At 44.7% G+C, this 14,771-nt stretch overlaps 1 protein-coding gene across 1 annotated transcript in view; it reads left to right on the top strand.

Annotated features, from left to right (window-relative positions):
- Nucleotides 1-14,771, top strand: part of LOC115097583 — a 112,296-nt gene that overhangs the window by 47,974 nt on the left and 49,551 nt on the right. Inside the window, exon 6 of the mRNA XM_029613520.1 lies at nucleotides 14,297-14,463. Coding sequence (XP_029469380.1) covers nucleotides 14,297-14,463 — 167 coding nt within the window. The remainder of the gene's footprint in view (nucleotides 1-14,296; nucleotides 14,464-14,771) is intronic.

Raw genomic sequence — 14,771 nt, 5'->3', positions numbered from 1 at the left:
AAGCAGCAGCAGTGTTTTTGTGGGATTGTGGCCCAGCTGACGGTGTTGAAGACAAAACAGTACTCATAAAACTGGTATGTTCTGCCCCACAGAATGTCATCTCATGCCTGGGAGGCAGTAGCAGTATGTTTGCAGAAGTGTGGCCCAACTGTTGTTGTTGTAAATACAGCAGAACTCAGCATTTGGGGTATTGTAGCCCTTGGACTAGTATCTTGGGCCTGGGAGTCAACAGCTGTATGTTTGTGGATGTGTGGCCCAGCTGATAGTGTTAGGGACACTGCAGGTAGATGCAGTCAGTCACTGGATGTTGTTGTCTGCTGGATACAGGCCCTATTGCTGTTATTTGATGTATAATAACACAACGGTTCAACGTAACACCTCTTCTTTATCACATTACATAAATATACACAAGATGAAACAGATTTACAGTGCTTTTTGCATTTATTTGTATTCACACATAATAGACACCTATCCAACACTTAAAATCTCTCTAACACATACATACCTCCTCACACACACACATCACACATCACACACATCACACTTAAAATCATATAGTTCATTTGTTTATAATCTCAAAAGTATTTTAAACAATATCGATCACTAATTCATAACGCATGAGAGAATAACATGCCAGTTCATTAATCCATAATCACTAATTTGTAAAGCATGAGAAAATAACCGTATAAATCCATTAATCCTACAAAGATCTTTGTTTCACCCCCTTCCTCTGGAGGGCTTCCTCAGGGACGGACTCTACGTCTGAAGTTCATCAAAAATATCTTGAAAAGAGAGAAGCAATTACAATGGCATAACATTGATCATACAATTTATCTCAGCAATATGACTTCACCAGTCGTTCAATAAATCTTCATATTCACTAGAGATGTGAATCGTGTGATTGATCGTCTTAACGATCGATTTAGGCTGGGGGGGGGAGGGAATCGGATCGTTGCAGTTTTGTTGTGTTAAATATCGTGTAAATCGTAAATCGGGGGAGGGCGGGAAAACCGGCACACTAAAACAACCCTAAAACCCACCCCGATCCTTTAAAATAAATCCCCCACCCTCCCGAACCCCCCCAAAATGTCTTAAATTACCTGGGGTCCAGTGGGGGGGGGGGGTCCCGGTGTGATCTTCCACTCTCGAACACACTAAAAAAACCCTAAAACCCACCCCGACCCTTTAAAATAAATCCCCCACCCTCCCGAACCCCCCCAAAATGTCTTAAATTACCTGGGGTCCAGTGGGTGGGTATCGGTGTGATGTTCCACTCTCGGGCCACGGGTGCATTTGATAGAAATGGCGCCGGCGCTACCTTTGCCCTGTCATATGACAGGTCAAAGGTAGCACCGGCGCCATTTTGGTTCCTGTCCCCAGACGTCGCGAGCGTAGGAGATCGCTCCCGGACCCCCGCTGGACCCCCAGGGACTTTTGGCCAGCTTGGGGGAGCCTCCTGACCCCCACAAGACTTGCCAAAAGTCCAGCGGGGGTCCGGGAACGACCTCCTGCACTCGAATCGTGTTGCCGTACGGCCGGCGCCATTTTGAAAATGGCGCCGGCCATATTGCCGTACGGCAACACGATTTGAATGCAGGAGGTCGTTCCCGGACCCCCGCTGGACTTTTGGCAAGTCTTGTGGGCGTCAGGAAGCCCCCCCAAGCTGGCCAAAAGTCCCTGGGGGTCCAGCGGGGGTCCGGGAACGACCTCCTGCACTCGAATCGTGTTGCCATACGGCAATATGGCCGGCGCCATTTTCAAAATGGCGCCGGCCATATGGCAACACGATTCGAGTGCAGGTCGCTCCCTGTGACAAGTTAAGGGCAAAGAAGATCGGCGCCATACTGGCAGTCGATCGCCTTTGCCCTTAACTTGTCACAGGGAGCGACGGTCGCTCCCTGTGACAAGTTAAGGGCAAAGAAGATCGGCACCATTATGAAACCTCCAGCACAGCACCCTCACGGCACGATTGAATGGATGGCTCCCGGACCCCCCGCTAGACCACCAGGTACATGTAAAAGGTTTTTGGGGGGGTTCGGGAGGGTGGGGGAGGGTAAGGAATTTCTTTTAAAAGGTCGGGGTGGGTTTAGGGGTTGTTTTGGTGTGCCGGTTTTCCCGCCCTCCCCCAAATAATTCCCGAGAGCGGGAGATCGCGCCGGGGAACCCCCCCACTGGACCACCGGGTAACTTAACATTTTGGGGGGGTTCGGGAGGGTGGGGAGGGTAAGGAATTTCTTTTAAAAGGTCGGGGTGGGTTTAGGGGTTGTTTTGGTGTGCCGGTTTTCCTGCCCTCCCCCAAATAATTCCCGTGCCCTATTTAACGATACAATATAAATGCTCCTGACGATAAATCGTGGGCATTTGTATTGTATCGTGTACTCTAACGGTTTAGAACGATTTTAAAATTATCGGACGATAATTTTAATCGTTCAAAAACGATTCACATCCCTAATATTCACAAGATGATTCTAAATAAGAAAATTATGATAAGATATTTAAAGGACACATACTGTATTTAACAAAATGCACCAACTGTCGGATCAAAACGGCTTTATACATACTACAACCCACCGGGTATTCCAAATGTGTCACTTAAATTTTCACAATCAATTTCTTCACCAGATCCAGGTCTCCCACTAGCGGTAAATTCGCCATTCAGTCGTCATATCACAACCCATCCGGTATATATATCGCTAAAGAAACAGACAAATTAATGCATAGAGCAACTTCAACACAGAAAGAGAACTAAACCCACTCCATCAAAAGCAGTTTAAAGAATATCAGTACTGACCGAAATTCCAGGTTATCATCTATATCACCCAACCTCACATGGAACTACAAAGTATTCAAAAAGAGACACTGCATCCATACTGCATCCATATATATTTAGTATATATATGGACACTGCATCCATATATATTTAGTACCGAATATATATGGACACTGCATCCATATATATTTAGTACCGAATTCCGGAAGCAAATTCACCATCTATAAGACATAAACATGCCTCGTGGTAAGACAATTTTTACACCCAATACACTTACCAACGCTATCTTCAAACCGCAACACCTTACCCCTACCCGGAACTGACGTCTTCCCATCGTTTGAAAGGAGCATAATGACGTGTATCCTAATGCCTTGCAATATATACAACCCCACGCAGGGGATTTCCTGTAACTAATGATGTAATCAAGCAAGGATATCCATCACATGGGATGTACTCCCAAGTGACAAAGAATAGATCAAATAACCTGCTTACCCATCCACAAAAGGTAAACAATTATATGAATTCGTTCCACTCGACCAGACCATTAAGTCCCTTAGGAGCAGAAGTAGACCAATTGAAAATAAAACGTTGTTCAACTTTACGCAATGCTGCAGATAAATCTCCATCATTCTTTAGATGCACTTTCTTTATTACAAAGAACTTGATGACCTCCCACGAGTGTTTAAAATCAATCCAATGATCAACCAAGGGAGCATGTTCTTTTAGAGCCTTAACTCGACTACGATGTTCTATGATACGAACTCTAATCGATCTGCATGTTTGACCAACGTAGATCAATTCACAGGGGCATTTTATAATATATATAACGCCACTACTGTCACAGGTGAACAGCTCTGGTAACGAATATGTATAATTAGTATTAGGGGGCTGAAATATTGTACATTGTAGAACATGTCTGCAAACCGAGCATGATTCACAAGGGACCTGTCCTCGGATTTGATTATCCTCTACATCTACAATTCTGCATCCTTTAATTTGTCCCGTAGAGACTGTCGTTTCTTAATAGCAAAAATAGGTGATTGGTTGAAAATGTTCAAAGGTGATAATATATACCAATGTTTTAGAATAATATTTTTTATACCAAAAACCTTCGTGGAATGGGGTACAGTACAAATTACTCTAGATGTGTTGCGGTCCCGACCGCCCCTCTCCTGATAGGGCTCAGGCCCGCCTACCTCCGCTCCTGTAGTCGCCGGATTCCGCCCGGTCCGGGCCCCGGTGGTCTCTCTCTTTCCACGTGGTGGTCACCATTGTGGGCCTGCTCCTCTCCAGTCTCGCGCGCACAGCTCCCGGAAGCCCGGCTCCGCCCTCACGGCTGACGTCACGCTCGGCTCCTGATATAACCGGCGCTCAGACGTTCCCTAGACGCCTTGCAACGAGGTTCCCAACTTCTTAGTTGCTTCCAGTTGCATTCCCGTTGACTTCCAGTTGCCTGCCTCTGACTCCGGTTTGCTTCTGACTCCGCTTCAGCCCGCTGCCTGCCTCTGACTCCAGTTTGCTTCTGACTCCGCTTCAGCCCGCTGCCTGCCTCTGACTCCGGTTTGCTTCTGACTCCGCTTCAGCCCGCTGCCCGCCTCTGACTCCAGTTTGCTCCTGACTCCGCTGCAGCCTCCGGTCTGCCCTGCCTCCACCCGACCTCCTGCTCAGCTCAGCCGGCTCTCAAGCCAACCCGGACATCATGAACTCTTATCTCACTCTGCCTGCCCTGGTTCCAGCGTCTCTGCTGCTCCAGCCCTTCGACCCGCTCTTCCTCTGCTTACGATAGGCCTCCAGCCTGCTCTCCACCTCAGCCTTTCTGGACTTTCCTTAACAGCGCCTAAGTCCCAAGGGCCCGGGTCCCTACGGGCTCCTCCCGGGGGGTCCCCGGCTCCGGGTGAAGCCTTGCCAGGCTGTGACTCTGCCTCCCGGCCTACCCTGTCACCTTCGGTAGGTCGGCCCAAGGGTCCACTATCCTCTCCAGCAGCTTCAAGCCGCAACAAGATGATACATCTTTATTATTTGGCAAAAAAAGGTTCTCTCTATTCACGTATAGCACCCTCTTATAAGCTTTTTTTATACAGGATCTAGAATAACCCTGAGCCAAAAATCTGCTATTTAACTTTTGGGCTTGAATCTTAAAATCCAAGGTGGAGCTACATAAACGTCTATAACGCAAAAGTTGCCCTACAGGGATATTATCCTTTAATCTTTTCGGATGGAAGCTGTTATAATGTAAAAGAGTGTTTTTATCCGTCATTTTCCTATAAACAGTAGTGACCAATCTCTTTTGATGAATAAACACCTGAGTGTCTAAAAAATTAAGGGGTACATTTTCAAAAACCGCGCACGTACTTTTGTTCGCGCACCACGCGATTGGTCTACCAGGGGGTTTTTTCAAGGACTTATGAACCTTAGGCAATATATAAAAATATGCCGTAGTGGGATGGAGAACTGTGAGGAATCTATGTTCTTTCTCAGAAATCACTCTTTCTTTCACGGCTCTATCCAAGACTTCATTAATCCTTGTATGTAATGTGTCAGATAAATCCGTCTCCAACTGTATATAAGAAAGCCCATCATTAAGCTGTCTCAGTACTTCTTCGTGGTAATCTAATTCATTCATCACAATTAGTCCACCACCTTTATCTGCCGCAACAATTCGAATAGATGTGTCAGCACGTAATTGACCCAAAGCAATCCACTCATCTTTTGTAAGATTATATGACAAAAATTCTCTCTGGCTTTCAATCTCATCTAAATCTGACAAAACCAGAGTCTGAAACACCTGTAATAACGGACTAGGTGGCGTCGGAGGAAGCCATTTCGAAGGCTTATACAGTTTAGAGGATTCCATTTCTGCAATATTGTCTGCAAAGAATTCTTTCAAATGAAGACACCGAAAAAACTTATGTAATTCAACCTGGGTGGATAGAGAATCATATTTACTAGTTGGTACGAAGGAAAAACCTTTATTCAGTAAACTTAACATGGGTTGCGTCAAAGTTTTCAAAGAAAGATTAAATACAGCAGAACAAGAATCTGGTGTATATTTGTTCATTATCCCTGAATTAGACACTACCAACGTAGGTTGTAATTCATGGTTACATTTCTGCCTTTCTGAAATCATTAGAGGAAATCCCCTGCGTGGGGTTGTATATATTGGAAGGCATTAGGATATACGTCATTACGCTCCTTTCAAACGATGGGAAGATGTCAGTTCCGGGTAGGTGTAAGGTGTTGCGGTTTGAAGATAGTGTGGGTAAGTGTGTTGGGTGTAAAAATTGTCTTACCACGGGGCATGTTTATGTCTTATAGATGGTGAATTTGCTTCCGGAATTCAGTACTAAATATATATGGATGCAGTGAATTGACTGTCTCTTTTTGAATACTTTGTAGTTCCATGTGAGGTTGGGTGATATAGATGATAACCTGGAATTTCAGTCAGTACTGATATTCTTTAAACTGCTTTTGATGGAGTGGGTTTAGTTCTCTTTCTGTGTGGAAGTTGCTCTATGCATTAATTTGTCTATTTCTTTAGCAATATATATGCCGGATGGGTTGTGATATAACGATTGAATGGCGAATTTACCCCTAGTGGGAGACTTGGATCTGGTGAAGAAATTGATTGTGAAAATTTAAGTGACACATTTGGAATACCCGGTGGGTTGTAGTATGAATAAAGCCATTTTGATCCGACAGTTGGTGCATTTTGTTAAATACAGTACGTGTCCTTTAAATATCTTATCATAATTTTCTTATTTAGAATCATCTTGTGAATATGAAGATTTATTGAACGACTGGTGAAGTCATATTGCTGAGATGAATTGTATGATCAATGTTATGCCATTGGAATTGCTTCTCTCTTTTCAAGATATTTTTGATGAACTTCAGACTTAGAGTCCATCCCTGAGGAAGCCCTCAAGAGGAAGGGGGTGAAACAAAGATCTTTGTAGGATTAATGGACTTATACGGTTATTTTCTCATGCTTTACAAATTAGTGATTATGGATTAATGAACTGGCATGTTATTCTCTCCTGCTTTATGAATTAGTGATCGATATTGTTTAAAATACTTTTGAGATTATAAACAAATGAACTATATGATTTTAAGTGTGATATGATTCTTCAATCTCTCCTCATAAGTCTTCACTTATGAGGAGAGATTGAAGAATCTAAATATGTACACCCTGGAGGAAAGGAGGAGTAGGGGTGATATGATACAGACTTTCAGATACTTGAAAGGTTTTAATGATCCAAAGACAACGACAAACCTTTTCCATTGCAAAAAAATCAGCAGAACCAGGGGTCACGATTTAAAACTCCAGGGAGGAAGACTCAGAACCAATGTCAGGAAGTATTTCTTCACAGAGAGGGTGGTGGATGCCTAGAACGCCCTTCCAGAGAAAGTGGTGAAGACCAAAACTGTGAAGGATTTCAAAGGGGTGTGGGATAAATACTGTGGATCCATAAAGTCTAGAGGATGTGAATGAAGAGAAGAGGCATGGAGGTGGCTTGAGGGAATGATGGCTACTACCTGGAGATGAATATCCTTATTCAATAATGCGACTCCAACATTGCTCTATGCTTCAACGGCAAGAGGAAATGTGGAAAAAAGAATTTGCAACCACATAAAAGCAGGGGAGTAGCTTGCTTGTTACGGCGGTTACTACCCCAAACCAAAAAATACCTGATACTTCACTTTCAATGCAAATCCACCATAACTCTCTGCTTCAGCGGCAGGGGAGGAAATTTGACAATTCACGCATATCCAACATTAGGGATGTGAATCGTGTGATCGATCGTCTTAACGATCGATTTTGGCTGAGGAGGGGGAGGGAAATCTGATTGTCGTGGTTTTTTTTTTTTTTTTTTTAAATCGTAAAAAATCGTAAATCGGGGGATTTGCCAGATTGGCCAGCTTGGGGGGCCTCCTGACCCCTACAAGACTTGCCAAAAGTCCAGCGGGGGTGACATAGTGAGTACAAAAGTAGTGCCGGCGCCATTTTGAATATTGGCAATACGGCCCGAGTGCAGGAGGTCGCTCCCGGACCCCCGCTGGACTTTTGGCAAGTCTTGTGGGGGTCAGGAGGCTCCCCCAAGCTGGCCAAAAGTCCCTGGGGGTCCAGCGGGGGTCCGGGAGCGATCTCCTGCACTCGTGACGTCGGGTGACAGGAACCAAAATGGCGCCGGCACTACCTTTCCCTGTCATATGGTAAGGGCAAAGGGCCACCGGCGCCATTTCTATTGATGCAGCCGTGGCCCGAGAGCGGGAGATCGCGCCGGACCCCCCCCCCCCCCCCACTGGACTCCAGGTAATTTAAAACACTTTGGGGGGGTTCGGGAGGGTGGGGGATTTGTTTTAAAGGGTCGGGGTGGGTTTTAGGGTTGTTTTGGTGTGCCGGTTTTCCCGCCCTCCCCCCTCCCCCGATTTATGATTTTTTGACGATAAATCAGGGGAATTGTTATTGTATCGCGGCTCTAATGATTTTTGATGATTTAAAATATATCTGACGATTGTTTTAAATCGTCAAAAAACGATTCACATCCCTATCCAGCATAGCCCTCTGCTTCAACGGCAGGGGAGGAAATTTTGACAATTCACGCATATCCAGCATAGCCCTCTGCTTCAACGGCAGGGGAGCAAGTCTGATATTTCACTTTCAATAGATAGCCAGCATGGATCTCTGCTTCAACGACAGGGGAGAATGAAGAAAGGTGGATCTACATTCAGGCAACAATCAACAAGGACTGAATTACACAGTCTGAATAAACAGATAAGCATGGGTGTAGCTTGCTTATTGCGGTGGTTAATACCCCTAACTAAATTAAGCTATTTCACTTAGATGCAATTCCAACCCTGCTCTCTACTTTAATGGTGGGGGTGGAAGGGAAATAGAATAAAAAAAGGTTACTAAGAGCCACGAGAAACAGATAAGTATGTGAGAGAAAAAAAAAGTGCAAAAGTTTGCTGGGCAGACTGGATGGGCCGTTTGGTCTTCTTCTGCCATCATTTCTATGTTTCTATGTGTGTGTGATGTGTGTGTGTGAGGAGGTATGTATATGTTAGAGAGATTTTAAGTGTTAGATAGGTGTTTAATATGTGTGAATACAAATAAATGCAAAAGCACTGTAAATCTGTTTCTTCTTCTTAGGGTAGATTTTAAAAAATTGCGCGATCGCGTACTTTTGTTCGCGCACCAGGTGCAAACAAAAGTACGCTGGATTTGATAAGATACGCACGTAGCTACGCATATCTTATAAATTCCGGGGTCGGCGCGCGCAAGGGGGTGCACAATTGTGCAACCTGTGCGTGCCGAGCCCAGCGCGCGCTGCCTGTTCCCTCCGAGGCCGCTCCGATTTCGGAGCGGCCTCGGTGGGAACTTTCCTTCGCCCTCCCCCCACTTCCCCTCCCTTCCCCTACCTAACCCACCCCCCCGGCCCTATCTAAACCCCCCCTTATCTTTATTCCACGATTTACGCCTGCGAAAAGCAGACGTAAATCTGCGTGCGCCAGTGGGCTGCTGGCGCACCATTACCTGACCCGGGGGCTGGGCCGGAGGCCTCGACCACACCCCCGGACCGGCGCCACGCCCCGGGCCCACCCCCAAAATGCCACACTACGCCCCCAAAACGCCACGTCGTTCTGCCACGCCCCCGACACGCCCCCTCCCACCCCTTTAAAAAAACCCCGGGACTTACGCGCATCCCAGGGCTCTGCGCACGCCGGCGGCCTATGCAAAATAGGGGCGTCGGCGCGCAGGGCTTTTAAAATCCGCCCCCTTGTGTATATTTAGGTATTTGATGTATGGCAGGCAGACAGGCAGACCAGTTACAAGACCATCAAATTGCTTTCATTCGTCTTGCCATTCGAATAGCAAATCTGGGAACTCAAGCAAAGGTAGATTAATTTTAAGGAACACTAACTTTTCCATCAAGTATGGTGACAGCCTTGAGCAAAGAGGGCTCACAATGTCCAAGCACCAAGTGGTACAGAATGATTTCCAGTCTCTGCAAAGCAGACTAGTCACATGGCGAAAACTATTGCATTTTCAGAAGTATTATCTGTTCATGATAAGGGGAAAGAGAGGCTAAGCGATATAGATAACTTCAATGCATGGCTCAAAACTTGGTGTAAGGAGAAAAGATTGGGATACATTGGAGGCTGGGGCCATGTATGGAACAGTAAAAGTCTCTATATCAAAGATGGCTTATATCTGTCTGTGGCAGGAAAAAAGATCCTAAGGGATAAATTCAAATCCTATGCCATAAGCCAATTAAACTAGATGACGGAGGTGGCAGAAGAAAATTGGAAAGTCACTCCCCAAATCTAAAGCAAATGGGTGAAGGGGATAACAAAAGTCATCTGAATAAGGCACAAAAGAAGTCCAAGAAGAGCAGTAACCTGAAGGAAAGAAGCTGGACATCTATGAGCACAAATGCTTTTATAGTTTGGTCAATAAAATCCCAGACCTGCAAGCCCTAATGGTGGAGGCAGACTTGGACATTGTTGCTGTTTCGGTGACATGGTTCACGGATTCTCATGATTGAGATATGGCCATACCGGGCTATAACTTGTTAAGGAAAGACAGAGAAATGAACTTCTGTCTAACAATAAAACAAAAAAATCAGTTCCCACAGACCTCAGGACATATTTTTAAACTCAGTAGAGACTATAGCTCCACAGAGTCCTGTGTATTTGTTGTAATCATCGGTCTGTATAACCTTCCCCTCCCTATTTTTAAATTTTAGATTTAAATTTCACCACCTTGTATTCTAATTTTAAATTCCATTATTTTTTTATGTGTATTTTTTGAAAACTTAAAATGAGGCATATCCCAGCTGGTATCACTCCTCAAGTTAAACCAACAATAATGGCTCCTCTTATAGCTCAGTTCATAAATCTTTTTTAAAATTTTCCAAACATCAATAAAATATTTCAAAACAGCAGACATATCAAATAAGACCAAATAATTAAAACTAAGGCTAAAATGTATCCCCTGCTCTCTGTACCTGTGAAATTTAGACTCCAGTCACCTTGAGATTGCCATGGATTAGTCAGGGATAGGAGGTATGCACATACTTTCTTCTAGCTCTCATAACTTTATACACACACTTTTAACATACATGTTCATTCTTACACAAACTTCCTTATATTCTCTCTCACACACATGCTGATTGGTTTTCAAACTCTGGTTCACATACATGTTCACTCGCTCTTGCTCATGCACATGCTCACTGTTTTAAATTCTTTTATTTTTCTGTATCTAGATAAGACTTGAGCTAATATAAGGTAATGTTTCTTCATGTAAAATAAAAACATTTTGGGGCAGATTTTCAAAGGGTTACGCATGTAACCGCAAAAAGCTCCCAAGGCTTGCAAAAAGGGTCGGGGCATGGCCTGAGCCTCCAGGCACAGCGGCCATTTGCCGCTGTGCCCGGGATCGTGGGCTGGCTGTTGGCCGATGTGCATAAGTTATGCCTGCCGGGAGGCAGGCATAACTTCTTCAACAAAGGTAAGGGGGGGTTCTAGGTAGGGCTGTGGGGGTGGGTTAGGTAGGGGAAGGACGGAACGGAGGCAGGCTGCGTGGCTTGGCGCGCACAAGTTGCACAATTGTGCACCCCCTTGCGCATGCCGACCCTGGATTTTATAACATGCGCATGGTTGCATGCGCATGTTATAAAATCGGGGGTAGATTTGTTCACGCCGGGTTGCACGAACAAATCTGCACCCGCACATAGGTTTTAAAATCTGCCCCATAATTTTTAAGAATATTTGTCTGATTTAATGAATTACTCTATTCTCATAAATAATTTATTGTTCTCGAACCAATACATTATCTCTAAGGAGCAATGATGTATTAAACTTTTGTGACATAGGTAGTGTAAGTTCTGTTGGACAATGCAATGATGGTGGCTTATATCAACCAACAGAGAGAGACCAAAAGATGGATGGTTTCTCAGGAGGCTGTTTTTGGTTCATTGGGCAGAGCAGTACCTGGCAATTCTGGCAGTATCTTACATAGCTAGGGTGGACAACATAGGGGCTGATTTTCTCAACAGGCAAAATTTGGACCTAGAGAATGGGAGATGTCAGAGGAAGCAATGCTTCTCATTTGGGCCAAATGGGGAATGCTTCGCATGCCCTTGATAGCGTTGAGACAAAATGCCAAGGTAACATGCTTTTACAGTCACAGGCAAGAACATGACAACTGGATTGGCAAGATGTTTCTCAAGGAGGAAAAGATGCCGAAACTGCACAGTCAGGTTTGCCACAAGTTGCGACTCAAAGTGCCAAGAGTTTGGGATTATTTGCAGGTTGTTGAGTCTATGGCATTGATGCTATATCTAGTTCCCTGGGTGTTTGTGCATATGCAACCCCTTCAAAAAGTGCTGCCCTCCAGTTGAATCCTGTTATCAGAGGAGATGCAAACTCCTTTTCTCCTTGGGGCGGGGGGGGGGGGGGGTGAGTTGGTCACATCAATCTGGAATGATGGATGGAGTTGTAAATCACAAATTTGGAGATAGGGTCCACTGATGCGAGCCTCTCTGATTGGGGAGTAGTGTGTCAGAGCCAGACTGTGTAGGGTCAATGGTCAAAGCAGGAGGCATTGTGCTCTATTAATTGGTTAGAGATTTTCCATATTAAATTGTATATTACCTTCACACGAATTAATCCACTTATATAATCTATTAAGTTCTTCCACATTTCCAGACCACACCATCAGCACATCATCTATATACCTTTTACAGACACAAATCTTCTCTGCAAAAGGTGAATTAGCAATCCATTGCTTCTCGAAGTGAGCCATATATAAATTTGCTAATGATGGTACAAAAGTTGCTCCCATTGCAGTACCTGATATTTGTTTAAATAATTGATCTTTAAACATGAAATAATTTTCTTTCAATACTATAGGGCAGATTTTTAATCCTACGCGCACGGGGTACATTTATGCGCGCTACCCGGTGTGCCCAAATGTACACCCGATTTTATAACATGGGTGCGCTGCTGAGTGCATGTTATAAAATCCAAGGTCAGTGCGCACAAGGGGGTGTACACTTGTGCGCCTTGCATGCGCAGAACCCTAGGGGAGCCCCAATGGCTTTCCCCGTTCTCTGCAAGGCCCCTCCGAGGCTGCTCCAAATTGGAGCAGCCTTAGAGGGAACATTTCCTCCCCCCACCTTCCCCTCCCTTCCCCTATCTAACCCACCCCCCAGCCCTCCTAAATCCCCCCTACCTGCGTCTTGCAGGTGTATCTTGCATGCACCGGCCAGATGCCGGCGTGCCAACCTCCAGCACAATCACTGTGCCGGAGACCTCGGTCCCACCTCTGGACCACCTCTGGATCAGCACCACGCCCATGCCCCCACCCCCTTCCCACCCATTTTTCAAAGCCCTGGGACATATGCGCGTCCCGGGGCTTGCACGTGCCGCCGAGCCTATGCAAAATAGGCTCGGCGTGCGCAGGGGGCAGGTTTTTGGGGTTACACATGTAACTTACATGCGTAACCCTTTGAAAATCTACCCCTATGCTTGCAAATCTCACAATAAATTCCATTGGTATAGTATGAGGATACTCATGTCCTTCCAGCACTTCTCTGATAACATCAAGCGCATCATCCTGAGGAATATTCATATATTCTAAGGGAATGCAATAGGGAAATCAGAATATGTCCAGCATGCAATGGGCTAAAACCAGGACTGAATCAACCTGTAACATTCCCTCTCTTGCAACCCTGTGCAGGAGAGAGAATATTACAGTGCATATAGTATGCATTTTCTCAGAGGGTAGTTTTTGTTGGGCAATTTTCAAAGGAAAAATATACACATTTTCCCTTTGAAACTGGTACAAAATCTATGAGTTAAATAACTGAACTTTGCATCAAAATGCATAGTTTTAAATATTGCCCCCTGTATTGTTAGTAGTAGATTCTATAGGTTGCAAATTTATATGCATAATATTTAAAAAATATCCAACATGGCCATGTTTTGGCAGCATTGCTGATCATGATGTCTCCTGAAAACAACCCGGAAAAAAAGGTTTCCCAGAAATAAATCTCTGCACTTAGAACTATACATCCTTTGTCCCTTCCCCCCAAGAAGAAATATCCAACCCCTGGAATCCCCTTCTTCCTTTTGAAGAGGAAAGTTTTGCCTCCCTAGAACCTCCTCCCTCTTTCCTGTCCTTCAAGAGAAGAAAGCTTTGTCCTTCAGAACCCTCCTCTTCTGGAACTCCCTGCCCTTCTGGGGAAGAATTGTTTCCTGCTTGTGACAAGAAGACCTCTTCGGGTTACCCTCCACTCCCCCTTCCTTTCCACAGGTGGACTCTTCCACTTACCCCTTCCAAAGGTAATGATCTGCACACTGCAGAAGGGCAAAACAGTCCTTCCTCATGCGTTGCAAGCTCAGCCATTAAAAATATCATTGGCTACCCCTACCTTTCCCAAGATGGCCATGCCCAATTACTATAATATTCTGATTTTGTCTGCTTTGATATTTAATTGACTTTGTCTATGTTTATTTTAGAGTTGGTGAGTTTGAAATGCCCTCCGGATCCTGGCTGGTGGTTCTGGAACAAACATTGTTACTATATAGAAGAGACCGGGCTTACTAAGACTTGGCAAGAGGCGAAAATGTTTTGCAGCTCTTACAGAGAAACAATGCTTTTAACCATCAGCAGCTTGAAAGAAAAGGTAAAAGGAAGGTTTCTTGCACAAGCTTCAGACAATAACTAGCAAAGGCTCAGCTGTAAATACTCAGCATAACTGAGTTGGAAAATGAATAATAAAAAACAGATTTAAATAATTTTCCTCGATTTCCAACAGAACCAAATCTGCTCCAAAACATTGTGGAGCCATCCCCACCACAGAAACTGTCTGTGCTCAAATGAAGAAATAGAATCCAAACCACCAGTTTTAACAGAAGTGAAAAAGAATGACAGAGCTCATATCAGAACCCTGAGAAAAGCCCAGATCATGAACTGGGATTTGGTTTGCCCAGC

Source organism: Rhinatrema bivittatum, chromosome 8 (genome assembly GCF_901001135.1).
Source record: "Rhinatrema bivittatum chromosome 8, aRhiBiv1.1, whole genome shotgun sequence".
Lineage (NCBI taxonomy): Eukaryota > Metazoa > Chordata > Amphibia > Gymnophiona > Rhinatrematidae > Rhinatrema > Rhinatrema bivittatum.
Note: the sequence above shows the minus strand (reverse complement) of the source record. Positions and strands in the feature narration are given on the sequence as shown.